This window comes from Phycodurus eques, chromosome 1 (genome assembly GCF_024500275.1).
Source record: "Phycodurus eques isolate BA_2022a chromosome 1, UOR_Pequ_1.1, whole genome shotgun sequence".
NCBI lineage: Eukaryota > Metazoa > Chordata > Actinopteri > Syngnathiformes > Syngnathidae > Phycodurus > Phycodurus eques.
This window is the reverse complement of record NC_084525.1, coordinates 11,937,213-11,950,497: the sequence shown is the minus strand read 5'-3', so window position 1 is coordinate 11,950,497 and position 13,285 is coordinate 11,937,213. Positions and strand designations below refer to the sequence as shown.

At 39.8% G+C, this 13,285-nt stretch overlaps 1 protein-coding gene across 6 annotated transcripts in view; it reads right to left on the bottom strand.

The window, feature by feature from the left end:
* LOC133403087 (nck-associated protein 5-like) overlaps positions 1–13,285 on the bottom strand; it is a 107,437-nt gene that overhangs the window by 45,487 nt on the left and 48,665 nt on the right. For all 6 annotated transcript variants that reach the window (XM_061677613.1, XM_061677642.1, XM_061677666.1 and 3 more), the window contains one exon: positions 2,896–3,029. In XM_061677613.1, the coding sequence (XP_061533597.1) occupies positions 2,896–3,029 (134 nt within the window). The remainder of the gene's footprint in view (positions 1–2,895; positions 3,030–13,285) is intronic.

Here is a 13,285-nt window from a genome sequence, read left to right as displayed (position 1 = left end):
AACTCCTCAAAGTATTCTTTCCATCTGCCCAGCACTGGCACCAGTCAACACATTCCCATCTCTATCCTTAATCACCCTAACCTGCTGCACATCCTTCCCATCTCTATCCCTCTGTCTGGCCAACCTGTATAGATCCTTTTCTCCTTCTTCAGTGTCCGACCTGGCAGACATGTCATCATATGCCTCTTGTTTGGCCTTTGCCACCTCTACCTCTACGTCACCTCTCAATGTATTCCTTTCTCCTCTCCTTGGTCCTCTCAGTGTCCCACTTCTTCTTAGAGAAGAAGTGGGACACTTTCCTTGTATGATTTCCTGCACTTGTATGATTTCCTGCACTGTGAGGTTCCACCACCAAGTCTCCTCCCCTTTCCTCACAGAAGATACACCAAGTACTCTGCTGCCAGTTTCTCTGATCACCTTGCCTGTAGTGGTCCAGTCTTGTGGAAGCTCCTCCTGTCCACCGAGAGCCGGTCTCACCTCTTCCCAAAAAGCCGCACAACATTCTTCCTGTCTCAGCTTCCACCACATGGCTCTCTGTTCTGCCTTTGTATTTTTAATCTTCCTTCCCACCACCAGAGTAATCTTACACACCACCATCCTATGCTGTCTAGCCACACTCTCCCCAACCACTACCTTACAGTTGGTAACCTCCTTCAGATTACATCGTCTGCACAAGATGTAATCCACTTGCATGCTTCTACCTCCGCTCTTGTAGGTCACCCTACGTTCCTGCCTCTTCTGGAAAAAAGTGTTCACTACAGCCATTTCCATCCTTTCTGCAAAGTCTACCACCATCTGTCCCTCCACGTTCCTTTCCTGGATGCCGTACTTAGCCATCACTTCTTCATCACTCCTATTTCCTTCACCAACATGGCAATTACAATCTGCACCAATCACGACGCTCTCTCTGTCTGGGATGCTCAGAACTACTTTGTCTAGCTCCTTCCAGAATTTTTCTTTCACCTCTAGGTCACATCCTACCTGTGGGGCATAGCCGCTAATCACATTGTACATAACAAGTTTCAGCCTCATCACTCGATCTGATACTCTTTTCACCTCCAAGACATTGTTACTCTTCTTTTAAAATAACCCCTGCTCCATTTCTCTTCCCATCTACACCATGGTAAAATAATTTAAACCCTGCCCCTAAACTTCTAGCCTTACTGCCCTTCCACCTGGTCTCCTGGACACACAATATATCAACCGTTCTCCTAATCATGTCAACCAACTCGCGAGATTTTCCTGTCATAGTCCCAACATTCAAAGTCCGCACATTTAATTCTAGGCTCTGTGCTTTCCTCTTCTTTTTCTGCCGAAGAACCCGCTTTTCACCTCTTCTTCATCTTTGACCCACAGTAGCTGAATTTCCACCGGCACCCTCCAGGTTAACGGTGTCGGGGCCAGACGTTGCTAACCTGGGCCACGACCAATCCGGTATGGAATTCTTTAGATGAACGCTCATATTTGTTTGGCAAAGTTTTAAGGGGGGTGCCCTTCCTCACGCATCCCTCTGCATCTATCCGGGCTTGGGACCGGCCTACAGTTTGCACTGGCTTGTGCCCTCCATAAGGCTCCATTCAGAGAAAGCCGGAGTACCCAGACAAAAACCCGGGGGGAACATGTTAATACCACAAAGGAAGGTCAGAATCTGGATTGAAACCCCCAACCTGAGAACTGTGAGGCTTATATGGCAACCACTCGTGCACTGAGCTGAGCTGCCAAAAGTCCACCAATTAACTGAAACTAGCAGAGCAAGCAGCAGATGCCATTCAAGGGAAGAAACCAGAAGTCTGGATTTTAGGTTAGCATGCTCTCACCCATCTGCCCTCCTCTAGTTTGCCCCATTGAGTGCCAGGTTCCCATTTTATCCAATGAATGGCCAGGTTTAATTCATAATAACAAAAATCCTTTTGGCTTCTTTGTGTGCAGTCGGATGAAGCTGGTCGCTGACCTCTGTGAGCCCTCCCCACTCCAGGTGTCTTGAGGGCAGAAATGACAGAGATCCAGCATACTGACAATGAACACAACCCTTGCAGAATGACAACAATAGCTGAGCAGGGCACTGAACATTGTCCCGTTGAAAAGCACCTTTTTCGGAGGCTATAATGGAATCTTTGGCGAGACAGTCTCAGTAGTCCAGCGCCCAATGAGAGGCATGCATCCAGATGACCCCGAGTCATGGTGACAAATTCTTTTGGGACCTATGCAGGACCCAATCAGGGATAAGCTTCTCTCTTATTAGAATGACTCTTCCCATAAAGCCGCCACACTAGCTACGTGAATCTCACTCAGAGGGGACGCTAGCTGCTATGCTACAGCTCTCAAATTATAATCACATGTCTGTGCACGCTGGCAGAAGGGGAAACGGTGGTCTGAATGAACAATTTCAACACAGACAGACAGAAGAATGCATCCTGCTGCTCGGTGGGAAACTGGTTTTGACGTCGAAGTAAAATATCATAATTTGAGAAAATGTGAGCAAAAGATATGCAGTGCTGTGGTGCAGGGATGCTATGCAGACAGAAGAGAGAGCAATTGAGGGCATTGTTGCATCAATGGGACATTTTAAAATATGCACTAATCATCAAAATGTCTCTTTAAAATATAACAACCCTCCCCTGCCGAAGAGTCTGCGGCTGCACGCTGGGATCATTAAAGTGTGAAGCGCTTTTCTAATGAGGAGATAAGCAGCTAATTTGAAGTAAGCTAATGTGAAGACTCCTGCATGACTACTCACTGTCTATCTGCAAATTATGAGCTCCAGACCAGCTGGGAGAAAGAGGTGAAGGGAGGCTTTGTTTGAGCACTTTACATTTTGTCCTCTTACTCATAGCTCAAGCGTCATGGAAGATAACAAGGTCAAGTGAACATATTGAGTTTTAGGTGCTCATTCACCTGGAGAATTGCTGCTGCAGGGAGACGATCTGTGCCCGGCCCAGCTCGGATTCCTCCGTCACTTCTCGGAGACGCTTCTCGCTCTCCAGACGCAGGCGTCGCTCTTCCTCTAGCTCATGGATCAGCTTTTCTCGCTGTGGAGGCACACAAACATCAACATATTACTTGAACGCATCTGCATGACAGCCTGACCATGTTCATTGGGATTTTTTAAAATTATTATTATTAAACACGTTTTTTTTTAATTCAGAGAACAATCAAATGACCTTATCAAAATTTAAGAGGTCCATTCCCCTCCAAAAGTGTGGGAACAAGTGAGCCCAATTCCTTTATCTTCATTTTAGCGTTTAATTCCAGGTATTTAAATCTTGATCTGATAACTTAGATTTTAAATTATAATGTAATTTAGATGTAATAGATTTAGAATTATATGTAATATGTCTTTTGTAATTTGTTTCATCTTTTGTAAAAGTGTTGCTGCTTTTGTTAATCTATTTTCTGAAATAAAAAAGTATTTCGTTTTTTGTTAAAATGTTTTCTGAAATGTAAAAGATTTTTGGCTTTTGTTCATTTGTTTTCTGAACTGTAAAAGTGTTTCACAATTTGTTACATTGTTTTGAATTTACAGGCCACCGTAGAGATTAACTAATTGCCAGTTTAAAACATGCTACTTCTTATTCCTGAGAAGCTGTCCTGTTTTGGCAGTGTGTTTTGGGTTATGTTGCTGCATGATGAAGTATCTCAAAATCAATTTGGGTGCAACTTACTGTATCGGTAACATACTATGGAGATTAACTTCTGATAAACGGCAATCAGTGAAATTGTTGACGCGGTTCGGGTGGGAGTGTTTGTATTTATGTTTGCCCATGTGTCTGTTGCATTTGCCATATTCAGATCTGCACTCTTAATTGAAAAGTATAGTGAATGAAGTGCTCCCTCAATGACTGAAAATGTTTTTATCGTCTTTACGGACGCTCACTTTTTTCGCATTGGTTCCGCATTATATGTGGCAATGTGAGTCGTTGTTAATGTTCTGATGAAACTGCTGTAATTCTCTATACTTGGGGTATTTGGAACAAAGCATGTCACATGTTAATAAGACACCCGAGAACTGTTTTTACAGTAATTGTGGGAAAAAAATTATCTCCTTTATATTGTCTGTAGACTAAGTCAATATTGTTGCTTACATCAATGAAGATAAACGACCCCATCCCAAAAGAAGCCAAGCTAGGAAAAGCTATGACTCTGTTTCACAGATACGCTTGTATGCACAAGAATATGAGCAAATCCTTTGTTTTGCCAAACTTTAGTATTTCCATTACTTTGGTAAAGTTTAATCTTTGTCTCATCAGTCCGTAAAACATTTTCCTATCATTTTTTAGGCTCATTGTGCCAAATTCCAGCCCGACATACTGTAGGCCTACCTGTTCTTCTTGCTCATGAGTGATTTGCATCTTCTGGTGAAGCTGCTGTACTTTTGTTCATTAAATCTTCTGCAAACAGTAGATTGTGATACCTTTACTCCTGCCCTCTGGAGATTGTCACTAATGTCACTAACAGTTGTGTCAGGGTTTTTCTTTGAAGCGTTCACAATGTTTCTTCCATCAACTGCTGCTGTTTTCATTCATCTACCCAGTCAACGCCTTCTACAGCTTTAGGACAGTCAAAGTTGTTGCATAAGCTATGACCAATCTTTGGAATGACTCATATTCATCTTTTGAAGTCTACATTCAAAGTTGTTGTACTAGCTATGACCAGTGTTTGGAATGACTCATATTCATCTTTTGATGTCTACAGCAAAAAGAAAGCTATTGGGAGGAGCGTATATTCTTGGAAGAACACCCATCGATAATTTAAAAAAAAACCAAGGTTGACATCAAATACATTAGATAGGAAGTTGCACACAAAACAAACCCACTCCGATGAAAAAATATCCTCCTTGCCAAAGGTAAAAATTCTGAAATGAAAGTAAATAACGATGACATTTAATACTTAGTTGTTACTACTTTGGGTGTTTTGAAAGGGGGCTGCATTGCTTCTATCAAAGAAAGTTCACACAAAATGTCAAAATAGATTACAGCTACAATCTTTCACTGCCGTGGAGCCTTTGTGCTCTGCTTTTGTTGGAAATGCATACCCTCCTTGGCCTTGATATTGACAGAGGAGCTCAAAGCGGCAAAAAAGACTTGTTGCATAAAGTCAGCTTTGTGCCATCTTAACCAGTTTTATCAGTCTCTTTCTCACTCAAGACAAGTCTGAAACTAAATCTTTTTTCCCCCTTTAATTGGATTCTTCTGTCAGATGGCCTCAGCTATCTGTTGCCCAGTGAGAACCGTCCTCAAAATGCTCTTCAGACACTCCTCTGGTTGGGTGTTTGAAGTCATCAGTTAGTTACTGTAGTTCAGCTTGGTGCTGGGAAAATTTTCTGGCTTCTTTTTGCTTCACAAGCACCATCCATCTGCCCTCATCCCCCAAAAAAATGGGTCAAGGCTAGACAGCGCTCCTCACATGAAATTCAAAATGTTTAATATTGAAACTATGGACTAATTAACTTGATTAATTACATGAATCATAAAAGCATCAATTAACTATAGCTGGTTGAGGTTTTGACCTGGAAGTCCATATTTTATCTACATTGTTGTATTCCATCTACCTTCTTGTATTGTATCTACCATCTGTTTTATGTACCTTCTTAAAGGTCTTCTGTGGACATCTATATTAAAGGAACGAGTAAATAAATAAATTAATAATCTTCACTAACACTTGAAAGATATGAGAATTTGTATTGTAATCCTTCATTCCTCATCTTTGTTTGTTAAATCTGGCATCATTTAATTTGTGTAGTAAAACAACAACTACAGATGTCATGATGAAGAACACCACTAGCCACTGGAAATAAACACGTATTCACTGTACACATTAAAAAATTGCTGATACTCTTCAATAATAAAAAAATAATAATAAAAAAAAATGGCAAACCAAAATGGTCACAGAACTAACTCAATAAATGAACATTCTCTGAAAATTAAAATCAAGCATTACTTTATTTTAAAAACAAAAGAAGCTGTCTAAAATCATGGTAATAGTTTGTTGCATAAACTATTAAGGGCAATTAACAAATAATTTGAGGCAACATTCAAGACTCTACATATACTGTACTGTATGTTGTTGAAGCTTATTTTCCCGCATTCAGTCAAAACTATCTGGTCGTCGCAGAGCAGTTTGCAGAAAAGCATGAGGGGGACATCTAGTGGTGATATGAGGGAAATGCACGTAAATATATTGAGGGAAATGTGGCTGTCCTCTCCCAGCTATCTTCGGGCGAGAGGCGGGGTACACACTGAACTGGTCACCAGCCAATCGCAGGGCACATAGAAAGAAACAACAATTTGCACCCACATCCACACCTACGGGCAATTTAGAGTCTTCAATTAACCCACCATCCACTTTTTTGGGATGTGGGAAGAAAACCCACGCAAGGAGGACACACAAACTCCACACAGTGGAAATTAGGAACATCACATTCAAATTCATTCAATTCTTCAAATTACTCAACAATACAGAGGCCTGTTTTGCAGTAACCATACAAGACCAATGAACAACCAAATAGCACTAATGTTGTATAACACATAACAGTTAAATCACAAAGGCACATTGTGTCAAGTGGAATCCATTAGGGCATGAATACTAAACCCAAGACACCATTTAAAACCCTTGCACGGTCTTGTTGTGGTTATAAATTGGTGGCTGCTACAGTATGTGTAACAGCTCTTTACACAACACAGATGCTCTCCTTTTCAAAAGTAATGGCTGCTATAAATCCAGCTGAAAAAAAATATAAAAAATTTAAAAAAAAGTGCGACATCCCCCATACCAGAACGCTAGACCTCTGCACCTGGACCCAGAGTAAACTTCTTCACTTTGTTATGGAGAAAAACAACTTCTTTGCAAACGTGCAAGCGAGCGAGGCGGGTGAAAATGGAATTTGAATGACAAAGCTCCTAATAATATAAAAGACAAAAGCCTTTTCTTCATGCAGTAATGTGCACGGTATTGTTGCACGCTCCTCATGCAATAGTAGCTTTTGTTATTTTTTGTTGCCCACATGGCCCCGCAAAGGCCCAAGTGTAAGCACCTATGTCTGCCGACAGACTGATGCCAAGAATCTCAATAACAAGGCGGGATTTACAGTCTTATTCCAGTAAAAGCTCTTGATAGCTTTAGTTCAATATATAATTTTGATGGTTTAACCAGGCAGGAGGCTGTTAAAGCCAACATTACCATATCTTTATGCTGTGGCCAGAAATCCACAGCAATACATCAGACTGACTGAAATGTTTAATGCCTACGCCGCCTCCATGACTTCTATTCCTTGGAGTGTTCTTTAATGGCACGCAGCAAACCTCTATGAGAACATTTATTTCAGTTCAACCAACGAAAAATGATGCTTTCACTCACGGTCGTCATACGTATTTGTGTAATATGGGCTTCTGCCTGTAGAGCACGCCATTTTGCTGGAGTAACAAGGGCTCCAACAAATTTGCCTCCCAAACATTACAGGGAAAAAAATAAAACAACATCAAACGGAATAGGAAAAGTAATTTCTAAAATGGCCTTGGGATGGCTTTTTTTATCTGATGAGCAATATTCATTAGTTTCAATAAACTCAGATTGAGCCTTTGAGGATAAAATTTGACCCCCATCACAGATAAGGGGGGTTTCATTTCCAGGATAATAAAAAGGCACCCATCTAGAGATGAATCAATTTATCAATGTGACCATACAACGCTCAGAATTGAACAGACTGCAAGAGGACGTAGATTACGTATAGAGACCATGCTTGTTACGTTGTAATTGTATTAGCTGAAGCGGGGGCCAGCATGAACTCTGCATCTGAAATTGCTCTGCATTAGAAGGTAATGGTGCCCATCCAAGCTGAATTACTACAAGGCACAACAACTGCACTGCTCCCCCTTCCCCCTCCACCCCCCATCCCAATGCCCTCAAAGATCCACGGAGGGTTATAAATTAATTAGAGACCTCAGTCTCTGCCTGTAGTTCCGAATCCCATTTAGGAAGAGCTACATCAGCATTATCAGCTCAAGTGCACGAGCAGGCCCAGAATGTCCATCAATTGCTGTCTATCAGTAAGTCTGTACTTCCTCATGCAGCATGCGGGTACAATTTTGGGGCAGCTCAATAATCTCTTCATTACCCAGACCTTCACCTTCACCCCCTCATTCAGATTCTAATCAAAGGGCCTGGAGCGGGTCTCTGGCTCTTTGCTAAAGCAAACATCAGGGACACAATACACCATAAAGGTTCTTAGTTCATTAATAAAACATGGCAATGGATTATGTGTGCGTGCGTGTGCGCTCATCAGAAGGACTGAATTCAAATGAAAGGGTACAACAAGGAAGACTTTGGCTGCCTTGCTGGCACATAGAATCTATTTGAATAAAGACAAATCCTCCTGTTGTGGTTTTATTATGCATATTGCAGAAAATGTGCATCAGTTCAGTTCATTACTTTGATAATAAGAACACTAGCAGACCATCCCATATCATTGCAACTGGCTGTGTCATTCTATTGTTTTACATCTCAGCAAATAGGAGCATTATTTTTGCACCTTATGTATTGTCAAATTGTCCTAAATACGTTCTGTTCCTTAACGCTGCATACATGGCAGCCACATCATTAGGTACACTTGCACAATCTTAGCAGACCAAATACATTAAATATATTTTAAAAACTGCCTAAGTTAATAATGCTCAGCAAACAGCAAACAGTCAAAGATGTTTTCATGCATTTGCAGTGGTGTAAAAGTGCAATGCATCATACTGAGAGCTGCCCTTAATATTTTGGTTACCTCATTTAGCAACATCAGGGAGTCCAAATATTAGACACAGCTGCCAGTATAATGTAAACTACAACTATGATAACAAACAATACTGTATATTATATATCAGTTAACAACTGCAGATCAGAGTCTCTTAGGCTAACCTCTGGAGTCCCTCAGGGACCAATATTAGGCCCCTTTTTATTTAGTCTTTATATCAACGATTTGCCCATTGTTTTTTCTGAAGCAGAGTGCGTAATGTATGCAGACGACACGGTTTTCTTTGTTCATGGTCGCTCCAAAGATACTGTTGCTGCTAAACTCACTAATACAATGTCCTGTGTCACAACTTGGTTGCAGGAGTGCTGTCTACAGCTAAACGTTTCTAAAACTGTAGGCATGTATTTCACTAAAACAAAAATGAGTATCACCTGACCCCGACATACTTGTTAATGGAGAAAAAATGCAAATTGTCGGCCAATACAAATATCTTGGGTTAATAATAGATTCACAGCTTTCCTTTAAAGCCCATATTGACAAATTGTGTAAAAATATCAAATTAAACCTCGCAAATTTTCGTGCAATTCGAAATGAAATGTCAACTGAAGCTGCAAAAATTTACTTGCATTCAATGATTCTTAGTCACTTTAACTATTGCATAACCAGTTGGTCCCAGGCTGGTCAGAATGCAAAAAAAACATTGGACGTTTTGTACAAACAAGTAATTAAAGTGATGGATAAAAAACCAAGGCACTATCATCACTGTGCAATTTTAAAAAAATACAGTCTTTTAAACTGGGACAGTCTTCACATATTTGCAGATTTAAATTTGATTTCAAAAGTACTGCATGATTTGGCTCCAGCTCCTCTGGCTGAGTTCATCAGCCAAAGAAACAGCTCTGAGCGTGTCACTCGAGGCTCTGTCAGAGGTGACTGTCTCATTCCTCTGCGCAGGAGCACTTTCAGTAAGTCAGCCTGGTCAGTGAGGAGCGCTGGTGAGTGGAACTCAGTACCTGAGGAGGTTAAACTGCTTAGAACATACAAGGCCTTCACAAAAAAAACTGAAAATGTGGTTAGTTAACACCTATAGCTGCCAACACGAAAAGAAAAGTATGTTATGATGTTTTTTTTTGTTATGATCAAATGATTTGTGGTTTTATTCTCTCTTAATAGTATAGTAAGTCTTTGATTATGTATCCTGAATTATATTGTCTGGTAGATGTATTTTACGGCTTTTTTACATCATGGCCAGGGGACTACAGATGAAAACTAGCCTTCTGGCTAATTCTGGCTTTTTTAACCATGTGTATTTCATGTGTTTTATGAAATTGCATTGTCCCCTTTCAAATAAACTGATTAATAATTATATTCCTTTATTCATATTTACATGTCCGTCTTTGTCAAGGCCTAGTTTGGATAGAGTTCTCCTGGAACAAACCAAGACAATCTAACTAATACAGTACTGTAATAAAATGCACCAAATAGAAATAGAAAAGAATCGTTATTTACACATAATAGCAAAGCCACAAAGTATTTTTTAGTATGAGTAGAAACTGCAACTTGGACTTTCGTGGATTTACGTCAAATATAAATTGTCTCAAGGGACATCGATTCAATTACCAGGGAGAGCCACTCTAAGAGAGAGCAGCACTTCTCTGAAACAACCGCTGGCACTAGCATATTAGCGTAAGAATACACACTCCCCAGGAATATGCAAAATTATACCAGTGGCAATTTATCATCGCCAAGGGAGAACCTTCTTCCACACCCACGCACTCTGGGTCATTCAGTCAGTGCCGTGGCTGAGAGTGACGGTGTGCAGCTTTGATTTTCACCTGGCCGTCAGCACTCTTCCACCGGTCAGGGTGATGTGTTCAAGGGGGAGGCAAGCTGAGCCCCGCGCTGCCCTGGACGTGGATGATAAGCCCCATGTTTTTAGGCAGCACCTGAGTTCAATACCCCCCTTTCCAGCCCCTCCACATACACACAGAAGGCTACACTGTCACACATTCAGGCAACGGCTGTCAGAAACACTCCGTGAGGACCAAGAAGCTCTGTAAGGCGTTTCTTTATCGGCTACACAAAAGATCTTCATCTTAACGGTGCTGTCAATGTGGTTTCGTGATAAATATACGGTCATTAATCATGGTGTCATTGCTCATTTAATTACTATAAACTACACAGTACTGAGTGGTTACATTGATGCCATACTATCTTAACTGTTTAAAATAAACTCATGTAGCTGCACCTTTACCCAGAGCTTTTGTATTTAATTTGCATCATCCCGTATCTCCCCTACTATTTAAAAATGACTGCTGTCAAAAAGATGTTTTTAAAAAAATAAAGATTGTGGTGGCCTGAGACTTCTGCCTTTGACTGCACATACCAAACAACAAAGGGCTTCGGTACTCATGACACTAATAACCAATAATTAATGTTATTGCAGTGATTTTTGTTTCCTATCTATATGCACATGCTGGCAAGAACAGACAATTCCCTGGGACTTCGAGGCTTCCAGGGTCCCCCAAATGTTTCATAAAATCTGATCAATAAAGTTTTCTTTGTTTGAATGCAATTATTGTTTAAATCTTACTTCACAATCTTAAAATCACAACAAAATGCTTAACTATCACAATGTTATTTAGCGTACGGCCTGCAGGCCATAAAGATAGAGAACACAATAACTGCTATTTCTAAGTGAAAGAAAATTTTGTCCTCTGGAGGGCGGAGTGACCATCACTTTTTAAATGGCAATATGAAACTAACTGCCCCTCCGAATTTGACAGAGGTGTGGAGTCGACTCACATGACTTGGACTCAAGTCAGGAATTTCGTGACTTTAGACTCGACTTGACAAAATGTCACAAGACTTGCAACTCGACTTGGACTTGAACAGCTATGACTCATGACTTCTCTCGGACCCGAGCCCATTGACTTGAAAAGACTCGCTATATTTACCAAAGCACTGAGATACGAACACTGCTGCTCTTTCTCAATAGCTCAACATCCATCCATCTTCTGTACCGCTTATCCTATAGCTCAACATACCAAAGTTTATTTTACTAAGGCAACTTCAGAATTATGTAACCACAATGTTGATGCTTTCAAGGAATAGTACTCAAGTGGAAGTGTCCCACCATATGAAAGCTTTATTATAGCTTATTTATTTTCAGTTATCACTCTGTTGGGCACACTCATGTAGAGGAATTGACCAGGAGGTCACTTTTTTCAGACACTACCTAAAGTAATGGTTTCATTTAAAGAAAAAAAAAACACAGTGCGACATACAGCTACAATAAATGTGGCAGGTGCATAAGGTCTGCATTGCACGAAGTACTGGTAGCATACACAGAAACGACAACGAAAATTAACGTAACATTAAAGACAGTAATTATTGCAAAAAAAAACAAAAAAAACATCCATATTGCATTGTGGGAACCGCGCAGCCTGACGTCTCACATATGCTTGTTTTTGTTAGCATTAGTAGCTAGCTTTGTGGGCAAATAGTTACACGGCGGGCCGGCCATGTGCTTTCTGGGGATCCTGTTCATTACAGTCTGGTTTAGTCAGCGTAGAGTTCTCAAGAATCAGTCTTGTATTTGTTTTTTTATTCACTTTATTTACCAATCAGCACACAGCAGGCATGTATTCGACATGAAGCAACATTGTTGTTCGTGTCCTTTTCTTTTTTGCCTGTTATTTATGTAGTATTTTCATGTAGTGCCCCCTTGTGTTCCGACTGAGATACCACAGTTGGATAAAATAGTGCCTTTATAAGAAGATGACGAACTTGTGCTCCTATTTTTAAAATGAATACCTTGCTTAATATTCACAAGAAATCCCAAGTTTAAACTGAAATATATTTATATTGGTGTTTTATTTATTTTTATTTGTGTATGAAATTGCCTCACTATAAATATTTGTAGACAAGAAATAACACTTTCCTGCTTTGTGTATAATGTGAATTTACGAAAAATACTGTTGATTCTCTAAAAGAGGAAACCAGTTGGTTGTTCAATATTAAGTGACATATCTCATTTTCTCTTGTGTATTCATAATTGATCTTTAACCAAACAAAAACATATTTTAGTCGATTACTTGATTATTCGATAGAATTGTCAGTAGAATACTCGATTACTAATTGCAGCACTACTGGATGCAAATTCTTATTTGTCTGTTTAATGTCACTTCAGAAATAAAGTGAGAAAAAATAAGTCATAGCATATATAATTTTTCATAGAATAACTGAAAACATACTACCCAAAACTAAGCCCCCAGATGGATGTGGAAATGTATGTAAATTTTATATTATTTCTAAATCTTAACAAGTTGTTTAATAATGTAAAATATATGGATCCACTTTGATCTGTAAGTTGCACGTTGAAATGAAACACTGATTCATAATACGGGTAAAATTGCAATCGTTTTTGTTAAGAAATTTCAGATTGCTGATATGATTTGCAACGACATATTCAACAAGACAATCCTACATAAATGTGAATATTTTTTTCATATACTAAATTTGGAAAAGTCGTTATTCATAGGTTATTCA